General features: G+C 45.8%; 1 protein-coding gene across 1 annotated transcript in view; it reads right to left on the bottom strand.

Moving 5' to 3' along the window:
* The window catches only part of LOC119423672 (1-phosphatidylinositol 4,5-bisphosphate phosphodiesterase delta-3-A), a gene marked incomplete in the record, with an annotated part of 94,779 nt that overhangs the window by 3,229 nt on the left and 73,220 nt on the right, over positions 1–18,330 (bottom strand). The window contains 1 exon segment of the mRNA XM_037691077.1: positions 5,482–5,660. Within this exon segment, the coding sequence (XP_037547005.1) occupies positions 5,482–5,660 (179 nt within the window).

Here is an 18,330-nt window from a genome sequence, read left to right on the forward strand (position 1 = left end):
TGTTCACAGCCACCTGTGTGGGAAGGGAGAGCGATAGGAGGGGAGGTGAAGGAGCAGAGGGGAGGTGAAGCAGCAGAGGGGAGGTGAAGGAGCAGAGGGGAGGTGAAGGAGCAGAGGGGCGCCTAATCAGTGCTGTTCCCCTGTTATTGATCATTTAGAAAATGCCTACTAGAAAAACATTTTTTCTACAGAGGGTTTTGACGCCCCCTGCAGTGCAGCGCCCCTATGCGTTGCATACGCTGCATACCCGCTTTTTGCGCCACTGATGAGAGGCTATGGGGGGTTCAGTGTCTTGCCCAGGGACACTTCAGCATGTGACTGCTGGTGGATTCGAACCCCCAACTCTCACATTGTAGGACGACTGCTCTAACCACTCAGCCACAGCCTCCCCCGTGTCTGTGTTGGTTTTTGCCATGAACTTAGCAGATGTTTAAAATCTCCTAGAAAGGTTAAGTCAACAAGTTCAGATCTTTTTGTAAGGTGTTCCAGGAAACAGGAGCAGAGTAAGAGAAGACCCTTTTGCCAAGTTCGGTCTGAGGTGACACTGCAGGTAATTATGTCCTGAGAGCGCACGCTGTAGCTGCACTGATGATGTGACATGTGGGAGGAGATAAATAGCTGCTCCTCCTGGGTGTAGCTGGGTTCAATGCAGAGCACATATTTCATCATTGTACGAAACATACAATGATGACAACAAGAGCACTTTCTTTAAAGCTAAAACTTTATTGGACTCAGTTTTGTCAGACCAGAAAGAACGATTCAACAGCACGCTCAAGTGCCCAGCAAACAAATATCTCATTTCTCTTTATTTAACTAACACATTTTGTTTAAATCATGCCTGCTGATCTTCCTTAAGAAAGTTGACCCTTAAAAATGCTGTGATCATTTTGTGTTTTCTTTCTCTTTTCAGCTGACAACAAGCTCATTCTAAATCATACACAAACTAAAGTTTCTTTATGTTTAAAGGTCTGTTAATGATCCCACATTTTAAAATGCTTATAAGTTCTCTCACAATGAAAAGTCTTTCACAATGAAAAGTGTCTTTCACTCATTACTTTGTGCAATGAAAGCAAATTTTTCTTTATATATCAGTAATGTAACTCAAGATATCCTGATGCATGCTCAATAATCCAGGTAGAAAAATCTAAAAAAGTTAAATCTGGTCCTCTGGACATTAAAAAAAAACAAAACAAAGCAAAACAACAAAAAATGTAGAAACGTTTCGTCTCTCGTCCGAGAGACTTCCTCAGTCTGAGGTGCTGTATTCAGCTCAGTCTCTTAAATAGCACCTTCTCAGAGTGGATCAACCAGTTTTGCTGCTGACAACCAAAACCAGCTGATCACATGCTCAAGAAGGACCAGTGTGCTAATGATCCATTGTTAGGCTGATGGTCCTTCTTGAGCATGTGATCAGCTGGTTTTCAATGGGATTTACCTGTCTAAATAAAGGTTGAATGAATTTGACTGATCGTTAGGAAAAGTTCACGCCTTTATTTTGAATACGGTTGCTGTGACTGGATGAAAACTTTCATAATATACACCCAGTCTGAAGTTAAAACAAGACACACTCCAACATTTTTCAGTCAGGTCATCTGGACAATTTCTTTTTTGTGTGCTGAAACGTTTCACCTTCCATCCAGAAGGCTTCATCAGTCAAGGAAACACACAACACAAAACTGATTCTTCCCCCAAACAGCTTACGCCAAAGTGGAACAAACCAGTTATGTTGGTGCTAAGATGGTGTCTTTGGCACGCCCCCTCCTCCGTTGCCGGCCCTCTTCCTCATCAACAGTCATGTCAAACTGGTTCAAAACAACAAAATCCATGCTCAGTAATCCAGGTTTAAATCCTATAATGTTTAGTCAGGTCATCTGGACGGGTTCTTTTGTTGCTGAGACGTTTCATCCTTCATCCAAAGGACTTCTTCAATCTGAGGAGCCACCTCAAATGTCAAATTCAACTCAGTTGGCTCTGAGATGGACTGGAAACCTGCCCAGAATATCCCCCGCCTCTCACACAGTGACTGCTGGATATGGGCACCAGTGACCCCCGTGACTCGAAAAGGAAGAAGCGGTTAAAGATAATGGATGGATGGATGGACCAACTCAATTGTGCATGTTTTAAAATAATTGTGATTAATTATAAAAAAAGAATTCTTGTTTGGGGTTGATTTATTTCAGACTAATTACATTTATAAGTCTCTCAAAAAAAAGAGGGTGGTGTCCCAAGGAGATAAACGGTAAAATCCATCCATCCATCCATTTTCTTCAGCTTATCCGGGGTCGGGTCACAGGGGTAGCAGCTAAGTAGGGAGGCCCTCTCCCTAGCCACTTGGGCCAGCTCTTCCGGGGAAATCCCGAGGCATTCCCAGGCCAGCCGAGAAACATAGTCCCTCCAGCGTGTCCTGGGTCTTCCTCTGGGCCTCCTCCCGGTGGGACGTGTCCAGAACACCTCACCAGGGAGGCGTCCAGGATGCATCCTAAACAGATGCCCAAGCCACCTCAACTGGCTCCTCTCGACGTGGAGAAGCAGCGGCTCTACTCTGAGTCCCTCCCGGATGATCGAGCTTCTCACCCTATCTCTAAGGGAGAGTCCAGACACCCTGCGAAGAAAACTCATTTTGGCCGCTTGTATCCGAGATCTCATTCTTTCGGTCACAACCCAAAGCTTGTGACCGTAGATGAGGGTAGGAACGTAGATCGATCAGTAAATTGAGAGCTTTGCCTTTTGACTCTGCCTGCTTCACTGCAGACGCTGCACCTATCCGCCTATCGATCTCACGCTCCATTTTTCCCTCATTCGTGAACAAGAACCCAAGATAATTGAACTCCTCCACTTGGGGTAGGACCACCTCCCTGACTCGGAGAGGGCACTCTACCCTTTTCCGGCTCAAGACCATGGCCTCGGATTTGGAGGAACTGATCTTCATCCCGGCCGTGTCGCGTTCGGCTACAAACCCCTCCAGCAAAAGCTGTAGATCATGATTTGATGAAGCCAATAAGACCACATCATCTGCAAAAAGCAGAGACGCAATCCTAAGGCCACCAAAACGGATCCCCTCAACACCTTGGCTGCGCCTAGAAATTCTGTCCATAAAAGTTATGAACAAAATTGGTGACAAAGGGCGACCTTGGCAGTGTCCAACTCTCAACGGGAACAAGCCTGACTTACTGCTGGCGATGCGGACCAGGCTCTGACACCGGTCATACAGGGACCTAACAGCCTGTATCAAAGGGCCCGGTAACCCATACTCCCAGAGTACCCCCCACAGGGTTCCCACAGGGTTCCCAGAGGGACGCGGTCGAACGCCTTCTCCAAGTCCACAAAGCACATGTAGACTGATTGGGCAAACTCCCACGCACCCTCCAGGACCCTGCTGAGAGTGTAGAGCTGGTCCAGTGTTCCACGGCCAGGACGAAAACCGCACTGCTCCTCCTGAATCCGAGGTTCGACTATCTGATGGACCCTCCTCTCCAGAACCCCCAAATTGACCTTACCAGGGAGGCTTATGAGCGTGATTCCCCTGTAGTTGGAACACACTCTACGTTCCCCCTTTTTGAATAGGGAGACCACCACCCCGGTCTGCCAATCCAGAGGAACTTCCCCCGATGTCCACGCAATATTGCAGAGTCGCGTAAGCCAACACAACCCTGCAACATCCAGAGCCTTAAGGAACTCCAGGCGAATCTCATCCACCCCTGGGGCCCTGCCACCGAGGAGCTTTTTAACCACCTCGGTGACCTCAGCACCAGAGATTGGAGGGCCCGACGCAGAGTCCCCAGGCTCCGTTTCCTCAGTGGAATACGTGCCGGTGGGATTGAGGAGGTCTTCAAAGTATTCCGCCCACCGAGTTGAGGTCAGCAGCATACCACTCCCACTATAAACAGTGTTGGTGGCATACCTCTTTCCCCCACTGAGATACCGGATGGTGGTCCAAAATCGCCTAGAAGCCGTGCGGAAGTCATTCTCCATGACCTCTCCGAACTCCTCCCATGCCCGAGTTTTTGCCTCAGCGACCACCCAAGCCGCATGTCGCTTGGACTGCCAGTACCCATCAGCTGCTTCCGGGGTTCCACAGGCCAAAAAGGCCCGATAGGACTCCTTCTTCAGCCTGACAGCATCCCTCACCGACGGTGTCCACCATCGGGTTCGAGGGTTGCCGCCACAACAGGCACGACAACCTTGCGGCTCCGGTAAGCTGCCTCGACAATAGAGGCATGAAACATGGTCCACTCAGACTCAATGTACCCCACCTCCCCCGGAACATGTTCGAAGTTCTCCCGGAGGTGGGAGTTAAAACTCCGTCTCACAGGAGACTCTGCCAGACGTTCCCAGCATACCCTCACAATACGTTTGGGTCTGCCAGGTCTGACCGGCATCCTCCCCCACCATCGAAGCCAACTCACCACCAGGTAGTGATCAGTGGACAGCTCCGCCCCTCTCTTCACCCGAGTGTCCAAGACATGTGGCCGCAGATCAGATGAGACGATGACAAAGTCGATCATCGAACTGCGGCCTAGGGTGTCCTGGTGCCAAGAGCAATATGGACACCCTTATGCTTGAACAAGGTGTTCGTTATTGACAATCCATGACGAGCACAGAAGTCCAACAACAGAACACCACTCGGGTTCAGATCAGGGGGGCCATTCCTCCCAACCACACCCCCTATGTAAAATTCATAATGACCTAATTATCCATTTATAGTCTAATACCTATTAATATAATGCTACACCAGGCTTAATTGCTGCAGTGGGCTTCTTTGGAATCAGTCGGAACTCCATTTGCACGTGAGCAACTGGTTCTAAAAGCTACAGCCTGATTTTTAACTGGTCTTTACCAGGTTAAAAAAATAGAGCATAATTCTCAGATTTTGGCTTCCCTTCACTGGCTCCCGGTTCACTTTCAAATTCATTTTAAAATCCTTCTGTATGTTTTTAAATCTCTGAACAGTTCTGTCCCCACCTATCTCACTGATCTGCTGCAGCCATATGTCCCACTGCGATCTCTGAGTTCAGATCAGATGTTTTTATTGGTTCCAGGCACTTGTTTTAATCTCAGAGGTGACAGAACCTTCTCTGTTGCAGGTCCAAAACTGGAATGAGTTACCACTACATGCCAGACAGACTCTATCTCTTACTGTTTTTAAATCTTGTCTAAAAACTCTCTTGTATTCCCTGGCTTTTGACAATCACAGACAATTAGCCTAACATGCATGTTTTTGGTCTGTGGGAGGAAACGGGAGTACCCGGAAAACCTATGTGTGCACGGAGGAGAGAACATGCAAACTCCACCCAGAAAGAGCTCAAATATCCAACGTCCAACATAAAACTAACTTTACCGCGGTTCGATCTGGCGACTTTCTCACTGAGAGACAACAGCTCTACCAACTGAGCCACTGTGTTGCCCAGAAGTTCAAGTCAGAACCTTACAGATCTGTTTATGCACTAAAGAGATGAATCAGTCTGAAGATGCTAGTCTTACCTGAACAGTGAGCAGGACTGGGTTGTGGCCAGGACCTCCTCCAACATTATCTGGGCTGAAGGTGGTGTCAGGCTGACACATGAAATTAGGCTTTAGGACATATCCACACAAACCATTTTGCAGGAATCTGCCATGGTTTAAGTCCATCTGCTCACCAGGTGTCTGGAAGTTCAGAGCAACTAGAAAGGGCACAACAGAGCAGAGTTAACAGCAACCTTCAAGAACCTTCAGCAAGACTTGTAATGGTGGTGCTGCTATAGTGTGTGTAACAAGAAGAGTACAAACTTCTTCCCTAGAATCAACAGGAAGAGTGTGAGGATGAATGCAAGCAAATGTAAAGTGGTGCTTGAAAGTTTGTGAACTTTTTATAATTTTCTGTATTTCTGCATCAATGTGACCTAAAACATCATCAGATTCCCACACAAGTCCTAAAAGTAGATAAAGAGAACCCAGTTAAACAAATGAGACAAAATATTAAACTTGATCTTTTATTTATTATTTTACTTACTTACTTATTATTATAATAATCATGTAAACATGATTGTTAAATCATGCTTCTTCCAACTGAGGCGGCTGTCTAAACTGAAGCCCATATATATTGTCCAAAAATAACCTGGAGACAGTAATACATGCATTCATTACTTCTAGGCTTGATTACTGCAATTCGCTCCTGTTTGGTATCAGTCAGACCTCCACTGCATGACTACAACTGGTCCAGAATGCAGCAGCACGATTTTTAACCAGTACAGGCAAAAGAGAGCACATTACACCAGTTTTGGCCTCACTGCACTGGTTACCGGTTCACTTTCGAATCCAGTTCAAAATACTCTTGTATGTCTACATATCGCTGAACAGTTCCCCCCCCACCCCCCCACCTCTATGATCTGCTACAACCGTATGTCCCACCGCGTTCCCTGAGGTCAGCGGACCAGTTGCTCCTCACAGTTCCAGGAGCTTGTCTTAAGTGCAGAGGTGACAGGGCCTTCTCTGTAGCAGGACCAAGACTCTGGAACAAGTCACCTCTGTTTGTCAGACAGGCCCCCTCCCTCTCGGTTTTCAAGTCCCATTTAAAAACTCACTACTATTCAGTAGCTTTTAACACCAGATGATCTGTGTTTTGATCCTGTATGCTCCACACTGGTTTGTCGTCATTATCTGCATCGTTTTTATTTCTATATTCTGATTTACTTCATTTTGTATTTTGCTTGGTGTGTTACCTGTTGTTTTGTCTGTACGGCACTTTGGTTGGCCTTGTAGCTGTTTTAAGTGCTTTATAAATAAAGTGGTATGGTATGGTATTTAGGGCAGCACGGTGGCGCAACTGGTAGAGCTGCTGCCTCTCAGCGAGCAGGTCCCTGGTTCAAACCCCGGTCCAGGGGCCTTTCTGGGTGGAGTTTGCATGTTCTCTCCGTGCATGCGTGGGTTTTCTCCGGGTACTCCGGTTTCCTCCCACAGACCAAAAACATGCATGTGAGGCTGATTGGTAACTCTAAATTGTCCCTAGGTGTGAGTGAGAGAGTGAATGGTTGTTTGTCTCGTTTGTCTCTATGTGGCCCTGCGATGGACTTGCGACCCATCCAGGGTGTACCCCGCCCCTCGCACAGTGATTGCTGGACATGGGCACCAGCGACCCCCGTGACCCAAAATGGAACAAACGGGTAAAGATAATGGATGGATGGATGGTATGGTATTTATTGAGGAATTCAGTATTACATATTTGTGATGGTAAAAGTATGTGAACCTCTAGGATTATCAGTTAATCTGAAGGTGATATTACAGTGAGGTGTTTTCAGTCAGTGGATGATGATCAGGTGTGAGTGGACACCCTGTTTGATTTAAAGAACAGGTTCTATCAAAGTCTGCTCTTCACAACATGTTGGTGAAAGTGGATCATGGAGGAACAAAGGAGATTTCTGAGGAGCTCAGAAAAAGAGTTGTTGACGCTCATCAGGCTGGAGAAGGTTACAAAACATCTGTAAAGAGTTTGGACTCCACCAATCCACATTCACACAGATTGTGAACAAATGGAGGAATTTCATGACCATTGTTACCCTCCCCAGGAGTGGTGGGCCAACAAATATCACTCCAAGGTGTGGAATAGTCTGTGAGGTCACAAAGGACCTCAGGGTAACTTCTAACAACTGAATGTCTCTCTCACATTGACTAATGTTGATGTTCATGAGTCCACCATCAGGAGAACTCTGACCAACAATGGTTCATGGCAGGGTTGAAGGAGAAAGACACTGCTCTCCAAAAACAACATGGCTGCTCATCTGCAGTTTGATAAAGATCACGTGGACAAGACAGAAGACTGTTGGAAGAATGTTTTGTGGATGGATGAGACCAAAATAAACTTTTTGGTTTAAATGAAAAGAGTTATGTTTGGAGAAAGAAAACTGCATTCCTGCAGAAGAACCTGATCCCTTCTGTGAAACATGGTGGAGGTAGTATCATGGTTTGGGCCTTTTTTGCTGCATCTGGAACAGGACGACTTGTCATCATTGATGGAACAATGAATTCTGAATTATATCGGAGAATTCTAAAGGAAGATGTTAGAACATCTGTCCATGAACTGAATCTAAGAGAAGGTGGGTCATGCACAATGACCCTAAACACACAAGTGGTTCTACCAAAGAATGTTCAAGAAGAATAAAGATCATGTTTTGGAACGGACAATATGTAATACTCGATCATTTTCTTCAATATATAAATGACCAAGTATAATATTTTTGTCTCTTGCTTAATTTGGTTGATCTACTTTGGTTGATCTATCTTGGTTGTCTTGGTATCTCTTGGTATATCTTGGTTGTTGGTTGCTGGGGAGTCGACGCACCAAGGTCCGGTGTTTTTTCTCTCTCTCTCTGGACCTCAACAAACTCTTATCTGGACCTTTGTGGTTCTACCTGGTTCCGACAAATATCGCCGGGTGGTATTTTGCTGGTTTTCTGCTGGACTGGCCCTCGTGGTGTCTTCATAGGTGTGGGGGAAGTGTACCTGTGTCCCTCGAATTGGACCAGAACCGAACCGAGGTGGCTGTGGGGATTTAGTCTTCAACAGAGCCGGTCTCAGCTTCAGTGAGCAGCCCGTTACTTTCACCGAAGGACGATCCACCTCCGTGGAGTCGTTGTGTTCACCTGGAGGAGACGCTCCGGTTCTTTGAAGCGCCGCCGGACCGGAGCAGAAACGCGCCGCCGGACTGGGCCGCCAGACCGGAGCAGAACCTGGCCAGGGATATCTTCAGCCTCTTCGTCTCTTATGCTTGGAGCGCCGGAGCCGAACTGGAGCAGAATCGGACCGGACCAGTTGCCGACTTCAGCCTCAGCCTCTCCGGTCAGTCTCGCTTTTCACCAGGGTGCCCCGTGCTGTCGGGTGCGGAGGTGACGTGCTGAGAAGCGGAGGAGCAGCGTGAAGGAGCAGGGCTGCGTGGTGCTCGAGAGAAGTTCGGAGTTTGTATCGGAGTTGCTGCAGGCCTCCATCCAAACTCACCTGATAATAATTAATTTTATTCTGGATCACGCTGTTGGCCCTTGTTGACCTAAAACGAGCTTGGACCATGCCTTTCACTTCAGGAGGATTTTCTGGCAGCTCGCTGTGCTATTTGCTGCGAATTATCTGTTTCTGTTTCGGCCTGTTGATTTTGGACCCAGCTTCTGTTTCCCATGAGAGCATCCATCCATCTTCACTGGGGGGCCGGAGCCCCCCTCAGCCCAACTCAAACTGCAGTTGGGCCAACTCGTCGTTTTTTTTTTTGCCCATTTGAACTGTGACGTTTTATGGTCTGAAACTTTTCTGCATCATTCATATTACTGTCACTATTTTCAGTTCTCAGACTATCTGGAGTCACTAAATCTTGTTAATACACCTGAATCTGTCCATCACTGTAACTTTCATTGTTTTTGGGTTCTGAATGATCGCGTCTTTATTAACTTTTCTCATGGTTCGATTATGGGGGCTATTTGTCACACTGTTAACTCCTGTAATTACACATCAGTCACAAAAAACTCAAGAAAATGTCTGATAATAATGTTGTTACTGCTCTCAGGGATTCAGCCCAACCTTGGACCCCCCACTAATTACAGCGCACCAAATGACTTTAAGAACGTGTCTGGGCTTCATTTTATGCATGTAAACGCTCGTAGCCTTCTGGGAAAACTGGATGCTTTGAAAATTCTGGTCAGTTCTTCTGGGGCAGATGTTATCTTTATTTCTGAATCCTGGCTCAACAAATCTGTAATGAATAATGACGTGGCAATCAATGGATTTAACATCTACCGCTGTGATCGTCAAAAAAGGGGGGATGGAGTCATTATTTACATTAGAGATTCTCTGGTTTCTAGTCTTGTGTCTTCTAAAACAATTCCAAACCAGTTTGAAGCCTTATCTGTAAACATCACCTTGAATGGAGGCCAGATTTTAACTGTAGTCTGCTGCTACCGCCCCCCCACAGCATCACCTGAGGCATTGACTGCCATGATGGAATTTCTTGGTAATTTAAAATTCAAAGAGATCCTTTTGGCTGGAGACCTCAACATTGATTGGTGTAAGTCGACCCCCCTCTGTGATAAATTCAAGGAATGTTGCTTGTCTCTTAATCTTACCCAACTGATCAACTCTCCCACTAGATTAAATAAAAACCGTCCTGAAAAATCCTCCATCTTAGACCTGTTTCTAACTAATATGCCTCACAAATTCCCTGGTACAGGTGTATTCGCTGATCTTTTGAGCGATCATTGTGTGACAGTTGCTTTGAGAGATATTAAACTTCCACCTTCTAAGCCCAGATTAATTCAAAAAAGGGATCTGAAACGTTTTTGTGAACAGTCATTCCTCTGGGATCTGTCTCACTTTGACTGATTCTGTTAACTGATGACGTGAACTCCGCTTGGAACTATTTTCATAATAGTTTCATTTATTTTCTGAACATACATGCTCCTTTTCGTCAGTTCAGAATAAAGGGACGAGACAGCCCCTGGTTTACTCCAGAGCTGGCTGACCTCCTGCACAGGAGAGATCATCTTTGGGCCACAGCGAGAAAATCTGACTCAGACACTGATTGGTTGAGTTTTCGACAGATTAGGAATAAATGCACAACTGCTGTCAAAGCAGCAAAACGCAACTATTTCTTATCTCAGACCTCCAAAAATCTAAATGACCCTAACAGATTCTGGAAAACCATCAAATCTCTCTCAGGCACCCCCCAATCATCTGACCTCCCATCACAACTTCTCGTTAACTCTGTTCCTGTGTCAAATAAGCACGAGATCCTGAACTGTTTCAATAAACTTTTTGTTGCTTCTGGTTATTTATTTGATACAGTTACTAATGGAAGATCAGCCACTTCCCCTAATAACCAAACTTCTACAAATCAAATCCCTCCTACAAGTCAATCCTCAGTTAATCACAGCTTCTCTTTTTCTCCATTCTCAGTCAGTGAGGTCAATAAACTGTTAAAAGATCTTGACCCTAAAAAATCTGCATGTCCAGATGAACTTCCACCTTATTTTTTAAGGCTGGCTGCTCATATCATCACAGTCCCTGTGACCCACATATTCAATCTCTCCATAAGACAAAACTCCATCCCAGACACTTGGAAAACAGCCTTTGTTCTTCCTTTGCTGAAGGGAGGTCACCCCACCTCACTGAACAACTATCAACCAATCTCTAAACTCTGCATTTTAGCCAAGGTTCTAGAAAAACTGAAAAACTCTCAAATCAAAAATTACCTGGACTCATTTAACATCTTACCTCAACATCAATCTGGTTTCAGGAAAAAATACAGCACAACCACTGCTTCACTGAAGGTTCTTAATGATGTTGTTGAAGCACTGGATGCTAAGGATTATTGTGCTGCACTTTTCTTAGACCTGTCTAAAGCTTTTGACACTGTGGATCATAACATCTTGTGTCATAAACTCTCAGAAATCGGTTTCTCAGATCACACCATTGGTTGGTTCTCTAACTATCTTTCAGACCGGAGGCAATGTATTCAACATAATGGTACTTCCTCCAGTTATTTAACAATCAACAATGGTGTACCACAAGGCTCAGTCTTAGGACCCACCCTCTTTACAATCTACATACATAATGTAGGTAAAAACATCCCTAATGCATCCATACATTTCTATGCTGATGACACAGTTGTTTATTGTCGAGCTAAAACTGTTGCTAAGGCTTTCCAGCTTTTGAAATCTGCATTCAACATCATCCAGACTGATTTGTTTCGCCTCAAACTTGTCCTAAATGCCGACAAAACCAAAGGGATGCTTTTTTCAAATAGGAAGTTGGTCCCAGCAGTTCTTCCTCCGATTTTATCCTCAAATGGTGTCCCCAATGAGTTTGTTGATTCCTATAAATATTTGGGTATCTTGGTCGACTCACATCTCTCTTTTAAGCTCTATGTGGAAAACTTGATAAAGAAACTGAAAGTTAAACTGGGTTTCTTTTTCAGAAACAAATCCTGTCTAACCTTGAATGCTAGAAAACGCCTTGTATCTGTGACTTTCCTTCCCTCAATTGATTATGGTGACATCATTTACATGAACGCTCCTACAAGAACCCTGCAGATGTTGGATGCTGTCTATCATGGTGCACTAAGATTCATAACTGGCTGTGATTATCGTACCCACCACTGCACACTATATTCACTGGTTAACTGGACATCATTAACTTCACGCAGACTCTCTCACTGGTATATTTTCATCTTTAAATCACTTCTTGGTCTGTTGCCTTCATACATCTCCTCCTACATGTCTCTGCGTGAGTGCAGCTACGGAGTGTGCTCTCAGGACATTATTACCTGCAGTATTCCCTCAATGAGGACTGAACTAGGCAAAAGGGCCTTCTCCTATTCCGCTCCTGTTTCCTGGAATATCTTACAAAAAGATTTGAAGCTCTCGACCTTGACCTCTCTAAGTGTCTTTAAGAATCTGTTGGACACCTGGCAGGGTCCAATGCTGACATGTTCCTGTTTTTAGTTTTCTACATTTGTCTTGGAATCTAGCTGTTTTTTTTTTTGTTTGTTTTTGTTTTGTTACCTTTCTCCTTTTAGCCATCCTATTTGTTAAAAAAATACCTGCAGTATGACTTTTTATAATTGTTTATTGTTGTTGCTGTTGTCCATTGTTGTCATCTTTCTTTGTTGAAATCAGGTCTAAATGAGTCCTCGAGGCTCAATGGGATTTACCTGTCTAAATAAAGGTTGATTGATTGATTGGTTGGATGTTTGAACATTCGATTATGTTTTAGGTCATTTTTTATGTAGGAGAAAAGAAAATTGTAAAGGGTTCACAAACTTTCAAGCACCACTGTATACCAGCTTGGACCTCTGAAGCCTCTTTAGAGTTACTATTAGGGTCTGTGGGTGTTGTCAAAAGCGAACGGTTTGAAGCAGTGACAAAAACAATCTGAGGTATAAAAGACAATTATATTTATTGGTACTGGTGAAGCTGGTAAGAACTCAAATCAGGAGGGATCCACTGTGGGAACAGAGGGGAGATTGGTGGTGAACGACAATTCAACTTGAGAGGAGATTTTGGAAATGAAGACTTAGTAATCCAAAAATTGGCTTACGTGTCGTTGTCGTTCCAGGAGCGTGAGAACCAGGAGACAGGACCAGGATCCAATAATCCACGGTGCGACCAGGTGAGTATTTACACGAGGAAATATATATTTACAGAGCAACCAAGGGAGCTGGGGCGTAGGTGTGGAGAACCAGGAGAGGAGGTGAAGACGAGGACTCGGGAATAGGAGATCCAGGGACCAGGTGAGGCACACAGGAGTAATCGTGGTGTAGGAACTGCTGCTGTCATGCAGGGAACCGATGGAGAGCTTGAAGTCAGCCAGCCAGTAGGTCACAGGAACATGAAGCTAAGTAGTTCTTTGTTCTGGCACTGGTCTGAAGTGAAGCTCCAACTTAAATAGCTCCCCCACTTGGTCCAGGTAATGGGCAGCAGCTGTGGAAAGGTAATTAGGGAGAGCAAACAACAGAGAAGGGAGGGGTAGAGGAGCCAACCTCTACAGTACCTCCCCCCAACGATCGTCTCAGGACGATGACATCATCCGTTTTTCTGGATGGTCTCGAAAAAATGTCTCTATCAAACTGGGGTCAAGGATGAAAGATCTTGGGATCCATGACCTGTCTTCAGGTCCATAACCCTCCCAATGGACCAGGAACTGGAAACCTCTACCCCGCCTTCTTGAATCCAGGATACGGTTGACCCTATATGCCGGTTGGTTGTCAATCAATAGGGGGGTTGGGGGGGAGTTGGTGGGAGGGTTGAGTGGGCTGACTGAAACTGGTTTTAGATTAGAAACGTGGAAAGTTGGATGGATCTTCATGGATGTTGGTAACTTGAGCCTGACTGCAGAGGGGTTTATGATCTTGTCGATAGTGTAAGGACCAATGTACCTGGGGGCCATCTTGCGAGAGGTGTCCTTTAGACGGTGGAGAGCCATACTGATTGGCCCACCTTGTAGTCCGGGGCTTTGGAGCGACGTCTGTCAGCCGATTCCTTGTTCCGTCCGGCAGTCCTTGTCAGTGCCTCTCTAGCTTGAATCCAAACTGTCTTCCATCGGTTCATGTGGTCCTTGACTGATGGAACCAGGATTTCAGTTTCCAACAGAGGAAATAGGGGGGGCGTGTATCCGAGGGAAACCTCGAAGGGTGTCAGGCCAGTAGCAGATGAGGTTAGGGTATTGTGCGCATATTCCACCCAAAGTAGGTGTTTTGACCAGTCAGATGGGTTCTTCTCAGACACGCACCTAAGGACGGCCTCCAACTCCTGATTGCACCTCTCAGACTGTCCGTTTGATTGTGGATGGTATCCGGAAGACAAACTTACAGTGGCCCCGGTGGACTTACAGAACTCCTTCCATAATTGGGATACGAATTGTGGGCCTCTGTCCGATACAATGTCTGTGGGTAAGCCGTGAATCCTGAAAACCTCTTGTAATAGAATCTGGGCTGTCTCAAAAGCCGAAGGGAGTTTTGCGAGTGCTATGAAGTGGGCAGCTTTAGAAAATCGGTCCACAACAGTGAGGACTACGGACTTCCCATCTGAAGGTGGCAAACCCGTCACGAAGTCCAAGGCGATGTTTGCCCACGGTCTGTCTGGAACTGGTAATGGATGAAGTAGACCCGCCGGTGGTTGATTGTTGTTTTTATTTCGGGAACATGTGGAGCAGGCCTTGAAAAATTCCTTTATGTCATTGGATTATGTCTTCCACCAGAAATGTTTCCTGGTGAATTCGATCATTCGGTTGATGCCGGGATGACAGGTGAAGTGATGAGAATGAACCCCATCCAAAACCTTGTGGATGACGCTCCTTGGGACAAAGATGGTGCCAGGTGGTCCCCCCCAGGATCAGGTTGCTGAACTTGGGCCTTCTTGATCTCTTGTTCAATGGGCCAGGTGACAGCTCGGACCACACAGGCTTGTGGCAAGATCCCAGAGTCTCCCTTATTTCGGTCAGAAATGGAGAATTGTCGAGATAAAGCATCTGGCTTAACATTCTTGGAACCAGGGCGATAAGTGATGGTGAACCTGAATCTCGTGAAGAACAACGCCCACCGGTCCTGACGGGGGTTAAGGCGCTTGACGTCTTGTAAATATGCTAGGTTCTTGTGATCGGTCCAAATGATAAATGGAATATTGGCCCCCTCCAACCAGTGTCTCCATTCCTCAAGGGCTAGTTTTATGGCCAACAACTCACGGTTTCCGACGTCGTAGTTCTGTTCAGCTGGAGAGAAAGTATTGAAAAGAAAGCACATGGGTGAGTTTTATTATCGTGAGGATCCCTTTGAGAGAGTACTGCCCCAGCACCAATATCCGATGCATCTACTTCAACAATGAACTGTCTTTGGGGGTCTGGATGATGGAGAATGGGTGCAGAGCAAAAACGTTGCTTTAACTCACAGAAGGCTTGATCGGCTTCGGGGGTCCAGTTGAATTTGTGATTCGTGGATGTAAGTTGGGTGAGGGGGGCTGCCGTCTGACTGTAGTTCCGGATAAAACGACGGTAGAAGTTTGCAAACCCCAGGAATCTCTGAAGTTGCTTTCTGTCCGTAGGTGTTGGCCACTTCAGTACTGCTCGGACCTTCTCAGGGTCAGTGTGGTAGTGTCCCTCGTTAAAGATCAAAAGAAAGGAAAGAGACAGAGGTTATGTGGAATTCACACTTTTCAGCTTTGACGTAAAGTCGGTTTTCATACAATCGTTGTAATACAGTGCGAACATGGGTCCGGTGGGTCTGGATGTCGGTAGAATAAATCAGAACGTCATCTAGATACACAAACACAAATTTATTGACCAGATCTTGGAGAATGTCATTAATGGGAGTCTGAAAAATTGCAGGAGCATTAGTGAGTCCGAATGGCATGACTAAATATTCAAAATGTCCAAAAGGGGTCTTAAATGCTGTTTTCCACTCATCTCCTTCCTTGATCCTCAAAAGGTGATAAGTGTTTCTTAAATCCAACTTTGAAAAAACAGTGGCAGAAAGAAGTTGTTCTTGTACTGAGTTGATTAACGGAAGTGGGTATTTGTTCTTTATGGTTATAGCATTTAGACCTCGGTAGTCAATACACGGGCGGAGTGAACCGTCATTCTTATCTACAAAGAAAAATCCTGCCCCTAATGGAGACGTTGAGGGGCGAATGATGCCAGATTGTAATGATTCATCTAAATAATTTTGCATGGTTTCTTTTTCGCTCTGAGAGAGGTTATACAGGCGACTCGAAGGGAGAGGAGCTCCCGGCAACAGTTCAATTGAGCAGTCGTATGGGCGATGATGAGGTAAAGATAACGCTTTATTCTTACAAAATACGGGCGCTAAATCATGGTACACCTTGGGTATCTTCGACAAATCAGGTGGAGAGGAGATCACCTCCTTTATTGTCTCTGACAGAAAACCAGCAGACCTTAAACAGTTCCTTAAACTATATTCGCTCCAAACCCCGATTCTTTTCTTCTGCCAATCAATGATGGGGTTGTGTTTTACCAACCATGGGTAGCCTAAAATAAACTGCGGTGAGGGAGAATGAAAAAACACGAACTCACCCAGTTCTCTGTGGTTTCCGGAGATGATGAATGGTAATTCAGTTACTTCCTGGGTGATACTAGTGATGTTCTTTCCGGTGACTCCAGCCACCGGAATGGGGTATGGAAGATTTCTGGTAGGAATTTGAAGCTCTTCTACCAAATCCTGAGAAATAAGGTTTTTCTCTGCTCCAGAGTCAATGAGGGCCTCAATGGAATAGTGTCTTTGCTGAAGAATAATTCTGGCAGGAAGACAAAAACGTGAATCAGGGGCACAAAGAGCTTCATTCACCAGGATCCCCTGAATGGCTGGTGAGTGCTGGAGTTTAACTTGTTTGGGCAAGATCGCACAAAATGTCCTCTCTTCCCACAGTAGAAGCATTCACGTGCTGCTAATCGTCGTTGCCTCTCCTGCAACGTGAGTCGGGTTCATCCGATCTGCATGGGTTCAGGCTCGGAGTCATAGTGAGTGGTACCTGGTTGTGACGTGGGTTCTTTGATAGCGGAAGACGCTAGAGGAAAAATTGACCCGGAAGCCATCGGTTCCGCTTGGCCCCGCCTTTCCCGAAGGCGATTATCAATCTTGATCGCCAAGTTGATGAGATCATCCAACTTCTCCGGCTCATCTCTAAGCGCCAGTTGATCCTTATTGGATCAGAAAGTGAATTAGAGAATGCTCCCTTTAGTGCCACCTCATCCCACCTGGTTTTCTCCACCGCAACCCAGAAAAGGATGGCGTATTCAGCCACGGTAGCTTGACCCTGCCTCATAGCCAACAGACGGCGGGACGTCTCCTCCTGGTGGACAGGGACATGAAACACACACTTGAAATCCTTAATAAAGTCGCTAAATGATAGTGAGACCACAGGGTGAGACTGGAGGTAGGCATGAGCCCAATCAAGAGGCACACCTCTCAACGAAGTAATGATATAAGTGATCATGGATGCAGAGTTTGGAAACAGAGAAGGAGAACGGGCAAATGCTAGTTCACATTGGAGGAGGAAACCATTGAATTGTTCCGGATTACCTTCAAAAACTGTGGCCGGCCGAATCTCCGGCTCACGGGGTTGTTCCGAGCGGGCGGTGCTTTGCGCTGGCGGCGCTAATGGTGGTGAGACGGCCGGCGTGGGTGGAGTTAGTGTTCCCATTCTATTGCCGATGGACTGAATCATTCCACCCACCGTTTCCAGATTTGACTGTGTAGTCTTGTGTTGAGCGATTAGTTCCTGTAAGAGAACTTCATTTCTCCTTACCCTCTCCTCAAGGGTGACTTGGTCAGCATTCGAACCGTTCTTTGACATATTTTGGCCAGAACAAACTGTTAGGGTCTGTGGGTGTTGTCAAAAGGAATGGTTTGAAGCAGTGACAATAACAATCTGAGGTATAAAAGACAATTATATTTATTGGTACTGGTGAAGCTGGTAAGAACTCAAATCAGGAGGGATCCACTGTGGGAACAGAGGGGAGATGGGTGGTGAACGACAATTCGACTTGAGAGGAGATTTTGGAAATGAAGACTTAGTAATCCAAAAATTGGCTTACGTGTCGTTGTCGTTCCAGGAGCGTGAAAACCAGGAGACAGGACCAGGATCCAATAATCCACGGTGCGACCAGGTGAGTATTTACACGAGGAAATATATATTTACAGAGCAACCAAGGGAGCTGGGGCGTAGGTGTGGAGAACCAGGAGAGGAGGTGAAGACGAGGACTCGGGAATAGGAGATCCAGGGACCAGGTGAGGCACACAGGAGTAATCGTGGTGTAGGAACTGCTGCTGTCATGCAGGGAACCGATGGGGAGCTTGAAGTCAGCCAG

The sequence above is a fragment of the Nematolebias whitei genome, chromosome 17 (genome assembly GCF_014905685.2).
Source record: "Nematolebias whitei isolate Nwh7 chromosome 17, NemWhi1, whole genome shotgun sequence".
In the NCBI taxonomy this organism is placed as follows: domain Eukaryota; kingdom Metazoa; phylum Chordata; class Actinopteri; order Cyprinodontiformes; family Rivulidae; genus Nematolebias; species Nematolebias whitei.